Source organism: Nannospalax galili, unplaced genomic scaffold (assembly GCF_000622305.1).
Source record: "Nannospalax galili isolate Female #2095 unplaced genomic scaffold, S.galili_v1.0 scaffold467, whole genome shotgun sequence".
Lineage (NCBI taxonomy): Eukaryota > Metazoa > Chordata > Mammalia > Rodentia > Spalacidae > Nannospalax > Nannospalax galili.
In genome coordinates this window covers 361,309-375,571 of record NW_008357490.1, presented here as the reverse complement: position 1 = coordinate 375,571, position 14,263 = coordinate 361,309, and the positions used below count along the sequence as shown (strand labels likewise).

The 14,263-nt window shown below is 42.0% G+C and overlaps 1 protein-coding gene across 1 annotated transcript in view; it reads right to left on the bottom strand.

The window, feature by feature from the left end:
• The window catches only part of Cdc14b (cell division cycle 14B), a gene marked incomplete in the record, with an annotated part of 126,801 nt that overhangs the window by 60,424 nt on the left and 52,114 nt on the right, over nt 1–14,263 (bottom strand). The window contains 1 exon segment of the mRNA XM_017794870.2: nt 10,873–10,965. Within this exon segment, the coding sequence (XP_017650359.1) occupies nt 10,873–10,965 (93 nt within the window).

The window sequence follows — 14,263 nt, the reverse complement described above, 5'->3', positions numbered from 1 at the left end:
ACTTGTTAGGCCCAATCTACTGGCCATCCCAGACCAAAGGCTCAGCCCTTTAAATCTCAATAGAGAAACATGATGTGTTGAAACTGTCTCACTGAACCACAGAGAATACTCTGGGCCAGGCAAGGACATGGATTCCTCCTTTTTTTTTTTTCTGTCTTTTTGAAGCAGGGTCTCGCTGTAGCCCCAGCTGTTCTGGAACTTGATATTTAGACCAGGCTGGCCTTGAACTCACAGAGATCTGCCTGCTTCTGCCTCCCGAGTGCTGGGATTTAAGGCATGCACCACCACTCCAAGCAAAATATAATATTTTTTAAGTTATAGTTTTAAAATCCAGCTGTGGATAACTATACAGAAATAGACATGGCTCAGTGAAATAAGCTGAAAGAAAACTTAGAATAAATCTATGTACATAATCATCAAATATTTGCTAGTGGGGTTGGAGAGATGGCTCAGCAGGATGGCTCTTGCAGAGGACCTGGGTTCACTTCTCAGAGCACCCACATGGTAGCTTACAACCACCTGTAACCCCAGTTCCAGGTAATGTAATGCCCTCTACTAGTACTGCATGCAGGTGGCACACATACAGACCAGCAGGCAAAACACTCATACACAGAAAATAAAAATGAATACATTGTTTTTGAAAAAAAATCCACAAGCAAAACAAGTAGGTTTTGCTTTTCTATCTACTCTTCTGAGCCAGAAGACCTTACCAAGTAAAACTATTCTCAATTTGGTACTTAGGAAGGATGCTACTAAATGATTGCTATATTAACACAAATACTCAGATTGGCAAACTCTAAATCAATACAATCTCATAATCTATCACTTTGGCTATCTGGATACAGGCATTTGTCAAATTCTTTCAGGGTACTCATATCAGAAGCTATGTACCGAAAAACACCCACTCTAATTTCATGATGCTATTTTGAAGCCAAGAAACAACAGATGATAATCAAGATTGAGATTAGACACTGTGACAGGCAGCTTCTAAAACAGCCCCAGAGAACTGCAGCTCTGTGTATTTCCACCAACCTCCTGTCCCTGCTCACAACGATGGGGGCCAATAGGTGCACTGTAGTGTATTCCAGAATTGAAAGGGTGAGTGAGAAGCTGAGGCCTCCTGCCAGTAATAAGAGGAGAAGACCCTCCAGATAATTACACCCCAAGGGATCTAGAACTTGACCCGCACAAGGGAAGCCACTCCCAACTCCTACCCCAAGGAAACATTTACAAGAATACTTGCTGGGGATGTAGCTCAGTTGGCAGAGTGCTTGCCTAGCATGCATGAAGCCCTGGATCCCCTCTCTAGCACCACATAAAACAAAGCATAGAGGTGTACGTGTGTAATCTCAGCACTTGGGAGGCAAAGGCAGAGGATCAGAAGTTCAAGATCATCCATGGCTACATCATGAGTTGGAGGCCAGCCTAGGCCACATGAGACCCCGTCTCAAAACAAAGAAAGTAAGCAAAGAGAACATTGTTGTTTTAAATCATTGGCCAGGGTAACTTGATAGGCAGCAATAGATAACTGTATAGTAGTACAGTCAGCAGTAAGAAATAACTCAGTCTGTAAAAGTAGATAAACAAACAAACAAACAAAAAAAAAAACCAGCAAAATTATATCAGCAGTGCAGAGATGCAGTACCACTAGTAAGGCCCTGTCTTGAGTCACAAGGAAAAGGAATGTGTGTGAAGAAGCAAACAGAAATCTCACAGGAAAAATTAAGTATTGTAGGGCCAGTGAGATGGCTCAGTGGGCAAAGGTACTTGCAACCAAACCTGGCAACCTAAGTTTGAACCCCAGGACTCTCAAGAAGAGAAGTGACTCCCAAGAGTTGTCCTCTGATCTCCACACACATGCCATGCCACATATGCACCCACACACATATACAGGCACATGCACACAAACACACTAAATAAATGTAAAGAATCAAGAAGTAAAAAAAAAAAAAAAGAATCAGGAAGTATAGAAAACATTTAAGAAGTCAGGGTTTTTAAGTTCATAGTATAAATCTTTTTAAAAAAGATTTTTTTATTTTGTGTGTATGAGTGTTTTGCCTGCATATATGTATGTGTGTGCAGTGTCCCTGGAGGCCAGAAGAGGGCACTGGATCCCCTGGAACTGAAATTACAGAAGATCCTTAGCAACCAAGTGAGTGTTGGGAACTGAACCCTGATTCTCTGCAGGAGCAACTAGTGTTCTTAACCACTGAGCCAGCTCTCCAGCTCCACAAGATAGTTTTGCAACCAGTGAAGTCATGGCCAGCCAAGCGTGGTGGTGGTGGTGGTGGTGGTGGTGGTGGTGGTGGTGGAGGTGGTGGTGTGTGTGTGACTGTAGTTCCAGTTGCTTGGGAGCTGGGACAGGAGGATGACTTAAGCCTAGTAGTTTAAGGCCAGCTTGGGTAACAGAGTGAGACTCTGTCTCTGGTAAAGTCAAAACAAAACATGGAAGACATTTCCAGAATTTATTACTTTTGTTTTTAAAGTCTCTATAAGTTTGGGCACTATGAGAACTTGTGACCCTGGATTATTGGGAGATGGTCCTTGGTGATGGAAGGATGCACTGACTAAGGAAAAGTACCCCAACTCTGTCATGTACAGTTTTAATTCTAACAAGCCAGGCATTGAGCAATGAAAGCTCCACAGCATGTGTTTCTTATTTCTGTTCTTACACACATTTTGGAGCTTCAGCTGCACACTTAGGAAAGGTTCTGATACAGCTTCAAAACAGAAACACCACATCAGTCACCACGCCAGAGTGAAGAACAACAAAAGGCGTTTAGATCCCAACAACAAATGCAGCAGTCAGAGAAACCAGTAAACTATTTGCAAATATTCTTTATGCAGAAGTGTCACAATGTTTATGGAGTTTAAAAACATCCATAACTATTTTCACATGTCAGCCAGATGACAGTGGTTCCTATGCCAAGATTTTAACTGAGCTTAAAAAAAAAGACACACTCTCCAAATGAACACAAAATGTACATGAAATCAATACAAATTCATATTCAATTGCTAAAATGAAGAATTAATATAATAAACAATTTTGCTCCATAAATAAGTAAAACCACTCTCACGGTTCCTATACAGTATTGGCAAAAAAAAAAAAAAAAAGACATTTCCTAATTCTTAGTTTCTTTTTATAGGTATGTGAACATGTGTGTGTAGATGTATGTGTATATGTGTTGGGGAGGCTATGGGATAACTTCACGCGTCCTCAGGAAAGCCATCCACCTCCTTTGAGATAGGATCTCTCACTGGCTTGAAGATCACCAGTTGGGCCAGCCTGGTGATTAGTGGCCTGCCTATCTCCAAAGCTTCAGCACTGGAATTAGAGGTATGCATCACCAACTGAGCATTTTTACATGGGTCCTAGAAATTGAACTCAGATCCTCAAGTCCTTCACTGACCAAGCCATCTCCCCATCCTCTAACTCACTTTTTAAAGATAATAGATAGGAGCACAGGTTTGTGTTCGCAGCACTAGGAAACTGGGCTGGGAAGACTGAGAGGCCCAGGTCAGCCTGAGCTACATAGTTCTATCTATCTTCAAAATAAACAAAACCTATCAGCTGACCTTCCCTGTCAATAGCTTTAGCTTTTCAAATTACGTTTATTTATATACACATTATAGGCTGACATAAAGATCCTCAATTTAGACAAAAGGGAACTACAGGTCCAGAGTAGCAGATGTCTCTCTACCAGGCCCAGTTAATAAAAATGGCCCTGGATGCAAGAGTACACAAGATATACTGCTTTTGAGTGGTGGTGAAATTTTTAAAAGTGAAGCAAAGGGGCTGAAGAGATGGCTCAGCAGTTAAAAGCACTGGCTGCTCTTGCTGAGGATCCAGGTTCGGTTCCCAGCACCCACATGGCAACTCACAACTGTCTATAACTGCTTCGAGGCCCTCTTCTGGCCTCCATGGGCATTGCATACACATGGTGCAATTACATGCATGTAGGCAAAACACTCACAAAATAAAAATAAATCTTTTTTTAAAAGCAAAAGTTGGCCTGGAGGGATGGTTCAGCAGCTAAGAGCACTGGCTACTCCCAGCACCCACATGGTGGTTAACCACCATCTTTAACTCCAGTTCCAGGGGATCTGACACCCTCTTCTGACCTCTGCGGGCACTGCACAACATAGGTGCACTTACATATATGCAGGCAATACACTTGCACATTAAAAAATAATAATAATAAATAGATTTTTTTGTTTATTTATTTGTCTGGACTTTTTTTTTGAGACAGGGTCTTCCTGTAGCCCCACTATGCAGATCAGGCTGGCCTTGAACTTACAGAGATCTGCCTGCCTCTGCCTCCCAAATGCTGGGATTAAAGGAATGTGCCACCACACCCAGCAAAATGTTTTTTTAAAGCAAAAATCATGATTTTTTTCCTTTGAAAAATTTTGATTTTTGTAAGATCTTTTTAAAAAGTTCTATTTTATTTATTTATTTAGCTATTTATTTTTACACGAGTGTTTTGCCTGAAATTATGTGAGTCCATCATGTACATGTGATGCCCACAGAGGCCAGATGAGGCTGATGGAGCCCCTGGAACTGGAGTTACAGATGGTTGCTAGTCTTCATGTGGGTGTTGGGACCCAAACCCATGTCCTCTACAAGAGGAACCAGTGTTCTTAACTGTTGAGCCATCTCTCCACCCTCTCTATTTCTATTTAGACACTGGGTCTTATGTAGGCCAGGCTGGCCTTGAACTCCCTATGCAGTTAAGAATGATCTTTAACTCTTGATCCTCCTTCCTCCACCTTCCAAGTGCTGAGGATTACAGGCATGTGCCACCAAACTGGCTTTATACTATGCTAGAGATCAAACCTAGGGCTTGCTGCAGGATAGGCAAGCATTTAACCAACTAGGCTACATCCTCTGCCTTATGATCTAATTTTTAAACATGGAAGTGGAGGGCTACACCACTTAAAAATACTCTGCCAGTTACATAAACCTTCAGGCTGCCCCTCTCCAAAGAGGTGGCATTAACTGTTCACCTAAAATCACACTGCTTCTTAGAGATGGAAGAGGGCTACTACTCAGTCCTTATTTATAGACAGGAAACCATCCTACTTAAAAGCAGGACTGAAACGAGGACGAGATCAACAGATCCGCAACCAAGGATCACACATGGTCAGAGGACTGAAGTTAATAGCCCCTGGCCAGCATCCTGGGGTGCCCACAATGTTAGGAGGCTCACTGGGGTGGAACACGAAATCAGCCTCCTGAGCCTAGGGCAGCTGCTGGCTTGACCACAATGCAGCCAAAGCCCTATGCTGTTTCTGCCTGTGGGCCTGGCTGCAATGTTTACAGTTGCCTGGTTGCTGTTTGCTCTGCCTTTCACAACACCCAAGAAGGGGCTTGCCAGGAGGCTGTTTACAAAGCCTGTGACCATCCCACCAGGCTCTACCCTCTTTCCTGCAGCTCATCTGCACTGGTAGTTGAACTGGAATCTGACCTGCAGCCTCTTGATGCCTGTCTTAACCTCCCCCTACCTCACCATCCCTTCCCCTGAAGCAACTTTAACTGATTACTCAAGAGTCCCAAAAATAAAATCCCTTTAAAAAACAGGCCACAGGTCCATAAGTTCATCATTAACTAACCAAATAAGTCCGAGCTCTCACCTTAACTGCTGAGGCAAGCGTAACTGAGGATTCTATTCACAGATGGTTGAGTTAATATATTCTCAGGATTTAATTAGGATCATAATTTTCCATATCCATGTTTACAAGGGAAGCCATTCTAAAGGCTTGTTAGAACTGCCTTAAAAAGTAGAATGATAAATGTTGATCAGGAAACCTAGATGTTAACACGATTAGCTCTTCCAAAACAATTTATTAGTCACTGGAGGAGAGCACGTTTGCAAGCTGAGTCGAAATCTGCTGTGTCAAGTAGTCTACACTTGGAACACTTTGTATTTATTTTACACAGAGAAAAATGTTAGAAGGCTTGGGGCTGGAGAGATGGCTCAGCAGTTATAAGTACTGGCTCTTGTTGAGGACCTGGGTTCAGTTCCTGGCATCCACATGACAGCTAACAACCACCTATAGAATTCCAGTTCTAAGGGATTTTAATACCCTATTCTGGCTTCTATGGGCATCCTTAGGTGATTTCATCATGATGCAAATACACAAAGGGCTAATGTCATACATTATCAGGTGATAGACTCAGATGGGATCATTACCATTAATGTGGTCCACTGTGGACCACAACATCATCACACCACTAACTATTTGAAACACTGGATGAAGCTGGGCCACGGGGGCACTCAGGAAGCTGAAGCCAGCCTGGGTGACAGCAAGACCACGTTTCAGTATCTCTCTTCTTTTTCTCCTATGCCTCCTCACTGATTGGAAACTATGCTTATGAATAATGCCAAAGTTTTATCCACAGGATACTTCTAAGTCACAAGGACAAAACCATACATTGAAGGGATCTGATAGTACCGAATCCAGTATGTGGGTGCAAGCACCTGTGCACATACATACGGAGGCCAGAGGAAGACATCAGGCATCCTCCCCTCTTGCTATCCACCTTACCCTCTTGGTCTCTCACTGAACCAGAAGCTCACTGGACGAAACTGGCTGGTCAGTGAGCGCCTGGAATCCGCTGGTCTCTACTCCTAATGCTAGGGTTATAGGCACATGCAGCCATATCTAATTTTTACGTGGGCACTAGAGATTTGAACTCAGGTCCTCATGCTTGCATAGCAAGCACTCTTACCCACTGTTCCATCTTCCTAGCCCCTCTTTGTTTTGTTTCCCTTTGTTTTTGTTAGTTGTGGTTGGCTTTTTTTCCCCTACAGTGCTGGGGATGGAACTCAGGCCCCCTTGCATGCTAGACAAGTATTCAACTAACCACTGGGTTATAACCCCAGTCCTGGATGATTTTTGGCTTTGTTTTAACTATTACTGATTTGAATAGATCACTAGAAAGCTTTACTATTGCCAAACTTTAAAAACTCCACAAAAAGTTATTGAGACTGAAGTTCAATTTATAGAAAATTAACCCTCATCTCTACAAGCCTTTAACCAGAGGCTTTAATCAACTTCAAACAAAAGAAGCATCGCTTACTTTGATGTTTCATATTCTGAGGTGTCTATATTGTATACCCACACTTTTCTATTATTAAAAAATTTACTTTCCTGGAAGTCTTTCTCTTGCTTCCCCTCTAGGCATTGTACACATTCAAGTTCCCCCTTTAGCACCTGTCCTGGCCATATGCTCCAATCCTCCCACAAATTGGCTGTGATCTGAGCAGAGCAATAAACTCTGTGAATATCCAAATCAATGCAGCTCTCCCTGGCACATTCCTAATCATGATATCAGCACTGACATACAAGAGTAAAACTCTGGACGTAATTATAAATCTAAATACACTATGGAAAAAAAAAACTAAGCTTTTTTGTGTGCCAAAATACAACCACTAACAACGTCAAAGGCATACCAAATCAGAAACAAATATGTCAAGACATTGTCTATAAATACAAGAGGTTATCTTTCTCAGTAGTTGTTGACAAACACCAGCCATGGGCTAGGGGTATAGCTTGATAGTAGAACACGTGCTTAATATGCCAGAGGCCCTCTGTTTAATCCCCAGAACCACAAATAAAAACAGCAAGAAGACTCATTATTTATCAAATTATCCAGTATTCTCCTTCTGATTTTAACACTGAGAGCCCACCATGCCCTTGGCCACCTTCTGAGGGGTTCTCCATGCTGAAGTCACTGCCACCACTTCCTCACAACTCCACCATCAGAGCTTTATCTGACCATGGACAAGGGGCCAACCCAGGGGCAGCCTGAGTGAACCAATCTGTTTTGGGCCCTGTCCCTGGGGTAGAATCATCCCTGGCCATGCAAACTTTCTCTTGGATAATATACAGGCAAGACCTCGTAAAAGTCTTGGAAGTTTTTCTGTGACACAATGGCCCAGTTCTTCAGGGTGGCCATTAATGTCTCATGAACCCCATGAATTCTGGCTCATATCTCTTTGCTCTGTAAAAGTAAGATCCCTCTTCTCAGTTGACTGGCCAAGCAATTGGACCAAAAGTCCTAGCTGAAGCACCAGTGAGACGGCTCAGCAGATAAAGGCACTTGGCCACCAAGGCTTACAACTGACTTCAACCCCCAGGGCCTACATGGTAAAAGAAAAAGACCTAACAAGTTGTTCTCTGACCTCCATATATGTGCTGTGGCATGTTTGAAATAAGTAAAAATTTAAAAACAAAATGCTGGCTGCTCTTGCAGAGGACCTGGGTTAGGTTCCCAGCACCTACATGGTGGCCAACAACCATCCCTAACTCCAGTTCCAGGGGATCCAACATCCTCTTTTGGCCACCACAGGCACTGCACACATGGGTATATTTACATACATGTAGGCAAAACACTTGTACACATAAAATAAAAATAAATAAATTTTTAAAAAACTAAGCATCCACTTTTCCATCCTCTTTCTTTCTTAGGATCTGACTCAAGCCTTTTTTATAAAAAGAGGTTTATTTTTAATTATGTACAGGTATGTTCCTCTGCGTGTGTGGGCTTCTGTGTGTGTGTATACACATGTATGCAGGTCCCCTCAGAGACCAAAAGAGGGTGTTGTATACCCTAGAGCTGGAGTTACAGATGGTTGTGAGCTACCTGATATGGGTGCTAGGAATCAAACTTGGGTTCTCTGCAAAAGCAGCAAGTGCTCTTAACTGCTGGACCATCTCTTCAGCCTAGACCTATTTTTTTTCCTTTTTTTTTAAGGATTTGCTGCTAGTGTAAGAAATAGCGAGAGAGAGAAAAACAAACAGCCCAGCCGAGGAGTTCAGATTCCAATAGACACACTCCACCTCCAGTATCTCATACCTTCAGGATGAGGATAATAAAACAAAGTTTTCTTAGAAACATTCTCTCAACTACTCTGATGAAACATAATCAGGAAAAGAAAACAAACAAACAGAAAAGGCCTTCATAACTGTTAATAAGACACCCTAAATATTAAAGAAGAGGTAAGATTTTCAGGTGTAATTTCAATGAGTTCCACCAATGTTTGACCAAATCTTTGTAAATTCCATATTATCAAACTGTAAACCAGGAAATAATTTGAAAGGAGTGTGAGGTAGCCTAAGGCATGGGCTAGGGATATAGCTCAGTGTAGAGTGACACCAAGCATGCGAAAGGCTCTGGGGTGGAGGTCACAAACAGGAATAAGAAAGCATTGATCTAAAGAGCTCTAAAGTCAATCCTATTGCTTTGTGTTGCATCCACATGTATGTGCTCATACACTCAGACATATGGTGTGGGGGAGGGAGGTGAAGAGCCATTGGCAAATGGCCCTTCCCCATTGGCTGGAGATGTTACCTAGCTAGCTTCATCATCATTGAACACATAGGGCTCTAACTCTAGAACTCTAGGCTGACTCAGGAGGCTTAAAGGCTTGAGCAGATGACCCACGAAGAGCAAGATAACAATCTATTTGAAAATCTAAACGTCTACAGCAAGGGTATAGTTCAGTAGGACAGTATTTGCCTAGCATGTGTGAGGAACTAGGTTTCATCCTCAGCACTGTAAAAATAAACCAACAAGGATTTTCCCTCATAATTTGCCAATAAATAAAACTCATAATTTATACAAAGACTGGCTATTCAAAAGCATGCCTTCTGCTAGTGCATGCAAACTGTACAGCCGGTTACCCATTCCTATAGCCATAGTCTTGCTATATCTTTTGGTAACAATGGAAATGAGGTGGAGGATTTAAAAAAACTGCCTATAACCAAATTACAAAGCACTTTTACCTCATGGGATTTTACATCAGCGCTGGGGGCATAGTGGTGAAGAGTGCTTGCTGCACAATCATGAGGACCAGAGTTTGGATCCCAGCACCCATGTAACAAGTGGGAGGGGAGTGTTATCTCCAAAACACCTGTAACTCCAGACCCAAGGCCCAATTCTGACCTCCTTGGGCACACAGGTACACACACAGATATATAAATAAATAAATAAATAACTTTGTGCTTAAAATATCTACTTAGTGGACTGACCAAATGGCTCAGCAGATCAAAGTGCTTGCAACCAAGGCTAATGACCTAAGATGGATCCCCAGGACCCACATAGTAGAAGGAGAGAACTAACTTGAAGTTGTCCTCTGACCTCCACACAAGAGCCAGGGTACAAACATGCAAGCAATCTCTCTCTCTCTCTCTCTCTCTCTCTCATCAATGTAAAAATTTTAAAATCTACATTGGGCCCCCAGCAAAATGATTTTACAACTCTCTAAATGGATCATGAATTAATAAAAGCAGCTTTGGTGGCATTATTTGCCAACCTTAAAGGCTGAAACAGCTGGGCATGGTGGCTCACGCCTGTAGTCCCAGCACTGGGGAAGCAGAGGCAGGTGGATCTCTGTGAGTTCAAGGCCAGCCTGGTCTACATAGTGAGTTCCAGGACAGCTGGGGCCACAGGGAGACCGTGCTTCAAAAAGACCAAAAAAAAAAGAAAAATTAGAAAGAGCCCAAATAAATGACCTAACACTGCAACTCAAGGCACTGGAAAGGCAAGAACAAATGAAAAAAAAAAAAAAGGCTGAAACATACCAACTTTTTCATAGTAATCAGTCAAAAAAATTTAATACTTTTTTAAAAAAGAGAACTTCTAGACTCCAGCAAAACTGAGTGGACAGGGAGCTTCCACGTGTCCTCTGTGCCCCCACATGAGCACAAGTCTCTGTGAGCTGGCTAATTTTTAAAAAGCAAACACATTCCCTCTGGAAACAAAGCAAGACAGTACCTTAAGAAAATGTGCTTTCTAACTTACAGCCCTGAGTGTCAAGCCAATGGCTGTGCACACCTCCACTTCACAACAAATGAAGAACTCACCATATAACACCCGATGAGGAATGCCGCGTTGGCTTGTTTTCTCTGATCAGTGCCAGTAAAATGAATAATTTTCTTCCTTAGCATTGTAATGGACTGTATAAAAATAAACTATTGTTAGTATTTTCTTCTCCACTTCAAGTTTCCTAAAATTTTACTTTGTTGCGATAAATTTTAAATCTCACAAAAGATAAGAAGTGACAAGAGCAAGACTTTTGAGATGAATGACTCTTCCTATAGGAGACATATTCTGAAAGTAAAATGAAATTAAAATTAAAAAGGAGAAAGGAGAGTGTGACTACAGACAGGCGTAGCAAAAGGTCACTGTAGAGAGGCCTGGGCTGCGAAGCTAAGAGCACTTAATCCTCAGAACAAAGACTGAAGAGTCCATAGAGACTAAAGTTCCCTCCATGCCATTGTCACTGAACAGTGCCATGTTTTCCTGAGATGTAAGATCATGACATCACCTACAATAAGTGAGGAGGGAAACTCAATATAACACCTCAATGTAAAAAATGAACAACAAAGCATGGGCTGCCTGTGGAAGGAGACAAGAAGCTGGAAACGGGCCTGTGAACCCTTTCTCTTTCCTCCTGTTTGTTTTCATTTTCAAAGCACTCTAGTCCTAGGACTGGAGAGATAGCTCAGTGGTTAAAAGCACTTGCCGCTCTTGCAGAAGACCTAGGGTTCAGTTCCCAGCACCCCCATGGTGGCTAACAACCATCCATAATTCCAGTTCCAGGGGATCCAACACCATGTTCTGGCCTCCACAGGCATGGCATGCATGTGGCACACTTACATACATGCAGGTGAAACACTCATAAACTTAAAATAAAAATGAATTTAAAAATTAAGTTCTCAATTTTTTAAAAAGAACTCTAACCCTAAAACCTTTCAATTAAAAGGATATACAAGAACTAAGTGAAGACAATGCACACTCCTGGGAGTCAGGAACATGAGGAATGGAAGCGGAGTGCAAAGGCTGCAGCTGAAGGGGGTACGTGGATAAAAGGACGTATGATCAGTCTGCACTACCCCTGCTGGGGTTCCCCACTGTGAAATACATTCAGGTAAGGCAGGAGCAGTGTATGTGTAGCTTAGTTCCCAAGCTGCCTGGCTTGTCGGCCCATGCTCTAGTGCTTGTATAGTTTACTGTTTCCACCATCAGTGTGGATGTATCTTCCCTTAGTGGTTTACATAGAATAAGGGACCTAAATCAATTAAAAATGAAAGCAAACCAGTCATTGGTGCACGTGCACCGCTCATTCAAACTTTGCACTCCATATTGCCATTAGCTGAGTGAGCAGTGATATTTCGGCCAGGCTGGTGCTCAAAACTTTAGCAGTTGTTCTAGGAAGTTATTAAAAAGGAACAGACACATTTTAGTAGATCCAAAAGATAAAAGTTCACAGCAGGCTAGAAATGGAGGTGCAGGCACATGTGCACGCATGCAGCACACGTGCACACATGCATGGCCTTGCTCTTTCAAAACTAAAGGAATGGAACAAAAGTTGGGAGGAGAGGGAACTAATTTTAGCTTCTTGGCCCTGTGGGAAACAAAAGACTGCCACCAGCAAGTGAAAAAAAGAGAGAAGGACCCAAAGACACAAGGCTGTGGATGTTTATTCCTTTTTAAGAGGACCCAGGAAGAAGTCTACATTTGTGTGGGAATATATAATGAACATAGTTTATGTTCAAGAGAGAAAACTATCTCCTTCACCCATAAATTTTTAGTGGTGGTAAGTTAAATAAAAATGTTGCCTTTTCTGTATAATTCTCCATTGAATACAGTTTGGGGGGGATTATTTTGGTTTTGGGTTTTGTTGTTGTTTAAGACAGGGTCTCCCTGTAGCCCCAGATGGCCTGGAACTCACTATGCTGACCAGGCTGACATCCATTTCTCAGAGATTTTCCTGCCTCTGCCTCCTGAGTGTGGGATTATAGGCATGCACCAGTCTGTTCAGGTTTTATTTATTTCTGCTCCCAAATGCAGTATTTTCTACTTGACAGTTTATAATGACTAGTAGGCAGTACATACTTCTTTTTAATTTGAAACAGGGTCTCACTTAAGTAGCCCTAGCTGGCCTGGAACTCACTATTAGACCAGGCTGGCCTTTAACTCACAGAGACCGCTTGCTTCTACCTCCCAAGTTCTGGGATTTAAGGTATGTGCACTATACCCAGCTAGGTATTTCTTAATAGTACCTGATCAGTAATTCAAAGATTTTAAATAAAAGAATGGGGTCTGTGCTCAAAGCAATGACAAAACACTCTGTATCCCTCAGTGAAACAGCCTTGAGGACATGCTCACTTCTCTTGTTCCTTAATCCTATGGGTAAAGGGTCCAGGTTGAGGAACTGCAACTTGTTCAGTATTATGCATTTTAACTCAGACAGAAAGCAGAGCAGAGCCCACTTTTCTTGTTGATGTGTTAGCACCCCGTTTCAGAAGGAGGGCAGGAAGAGTGATGGCCAAAGTAAGAGAACAACTTTGCTTGTTTGGATTCAGTTCCTGTCAGTCTGACAAGGATGTATTCAAGTAACTTAGTTTGATTTAGTATTCGAGCATCACCAACCTAAACCAGTATCAAATAACCCAAAAATAACCTGTTCCATCAAAACTCTAGAAAACACAAGCCAAGCCTGATGATGCATCCTCGAGGGGAAACATACTTCCAGGCTAGCCTGGGCTATATACACAAGGAGAACATCTCAAAAGTCAAAAACAAAACAGAAAAACCTCTAGAAAACAAATATATACAATATGAGTTTGGAAAAAAAATTAAAGTGTATGTCCTAATCACCACTACAATAGAAACAAGACTTTTCCCTCTTTTTTTTTCTTTTGAGACAGGGTCTCATGATGCAGTTTAGGTTCTATAGTCTAATATATATAGTTGATGCTGGTCTTGCACTCACAGCAATCCTCTTCTTCAGCCTCCCAAGTGCTGGGATTACAGGTGCAGGCCGTAAACCTTCAAGACACTCATGATGCTTTAAAGATATCCTAAAAATGCACTTCAGTAAAAAACTATTGGGTTTTTTTTGGGGGGGGGGTTGTTGTTGTTGTTGTTTTTTTTGACTTGCTGAGGCTTTTTATTTTTTTAAGTCAAGATCTTGCTGTCTAGCATGGGCTTGCCTTGAACTCAGGAGCTTCCAACCTCAGACTGCTGAGTGCCTAGATTACAGGCACAAACCAACACCAGTACACCTGGTCTGAAATTGCTGTGTTTTGTATTTTTTTTAAAAACTTTAAAAAAAATTTATTATTTTTATTTTATGTGTATGCGTGTATTGCCTGCATGTAGGTAAATGCACCCGTGTCGTGAAATGCCAATGGAGGTCAAAAGAGGCTGTCGGATCCCCTGGGACTGGAGTTACAGACTGTTGTTAGC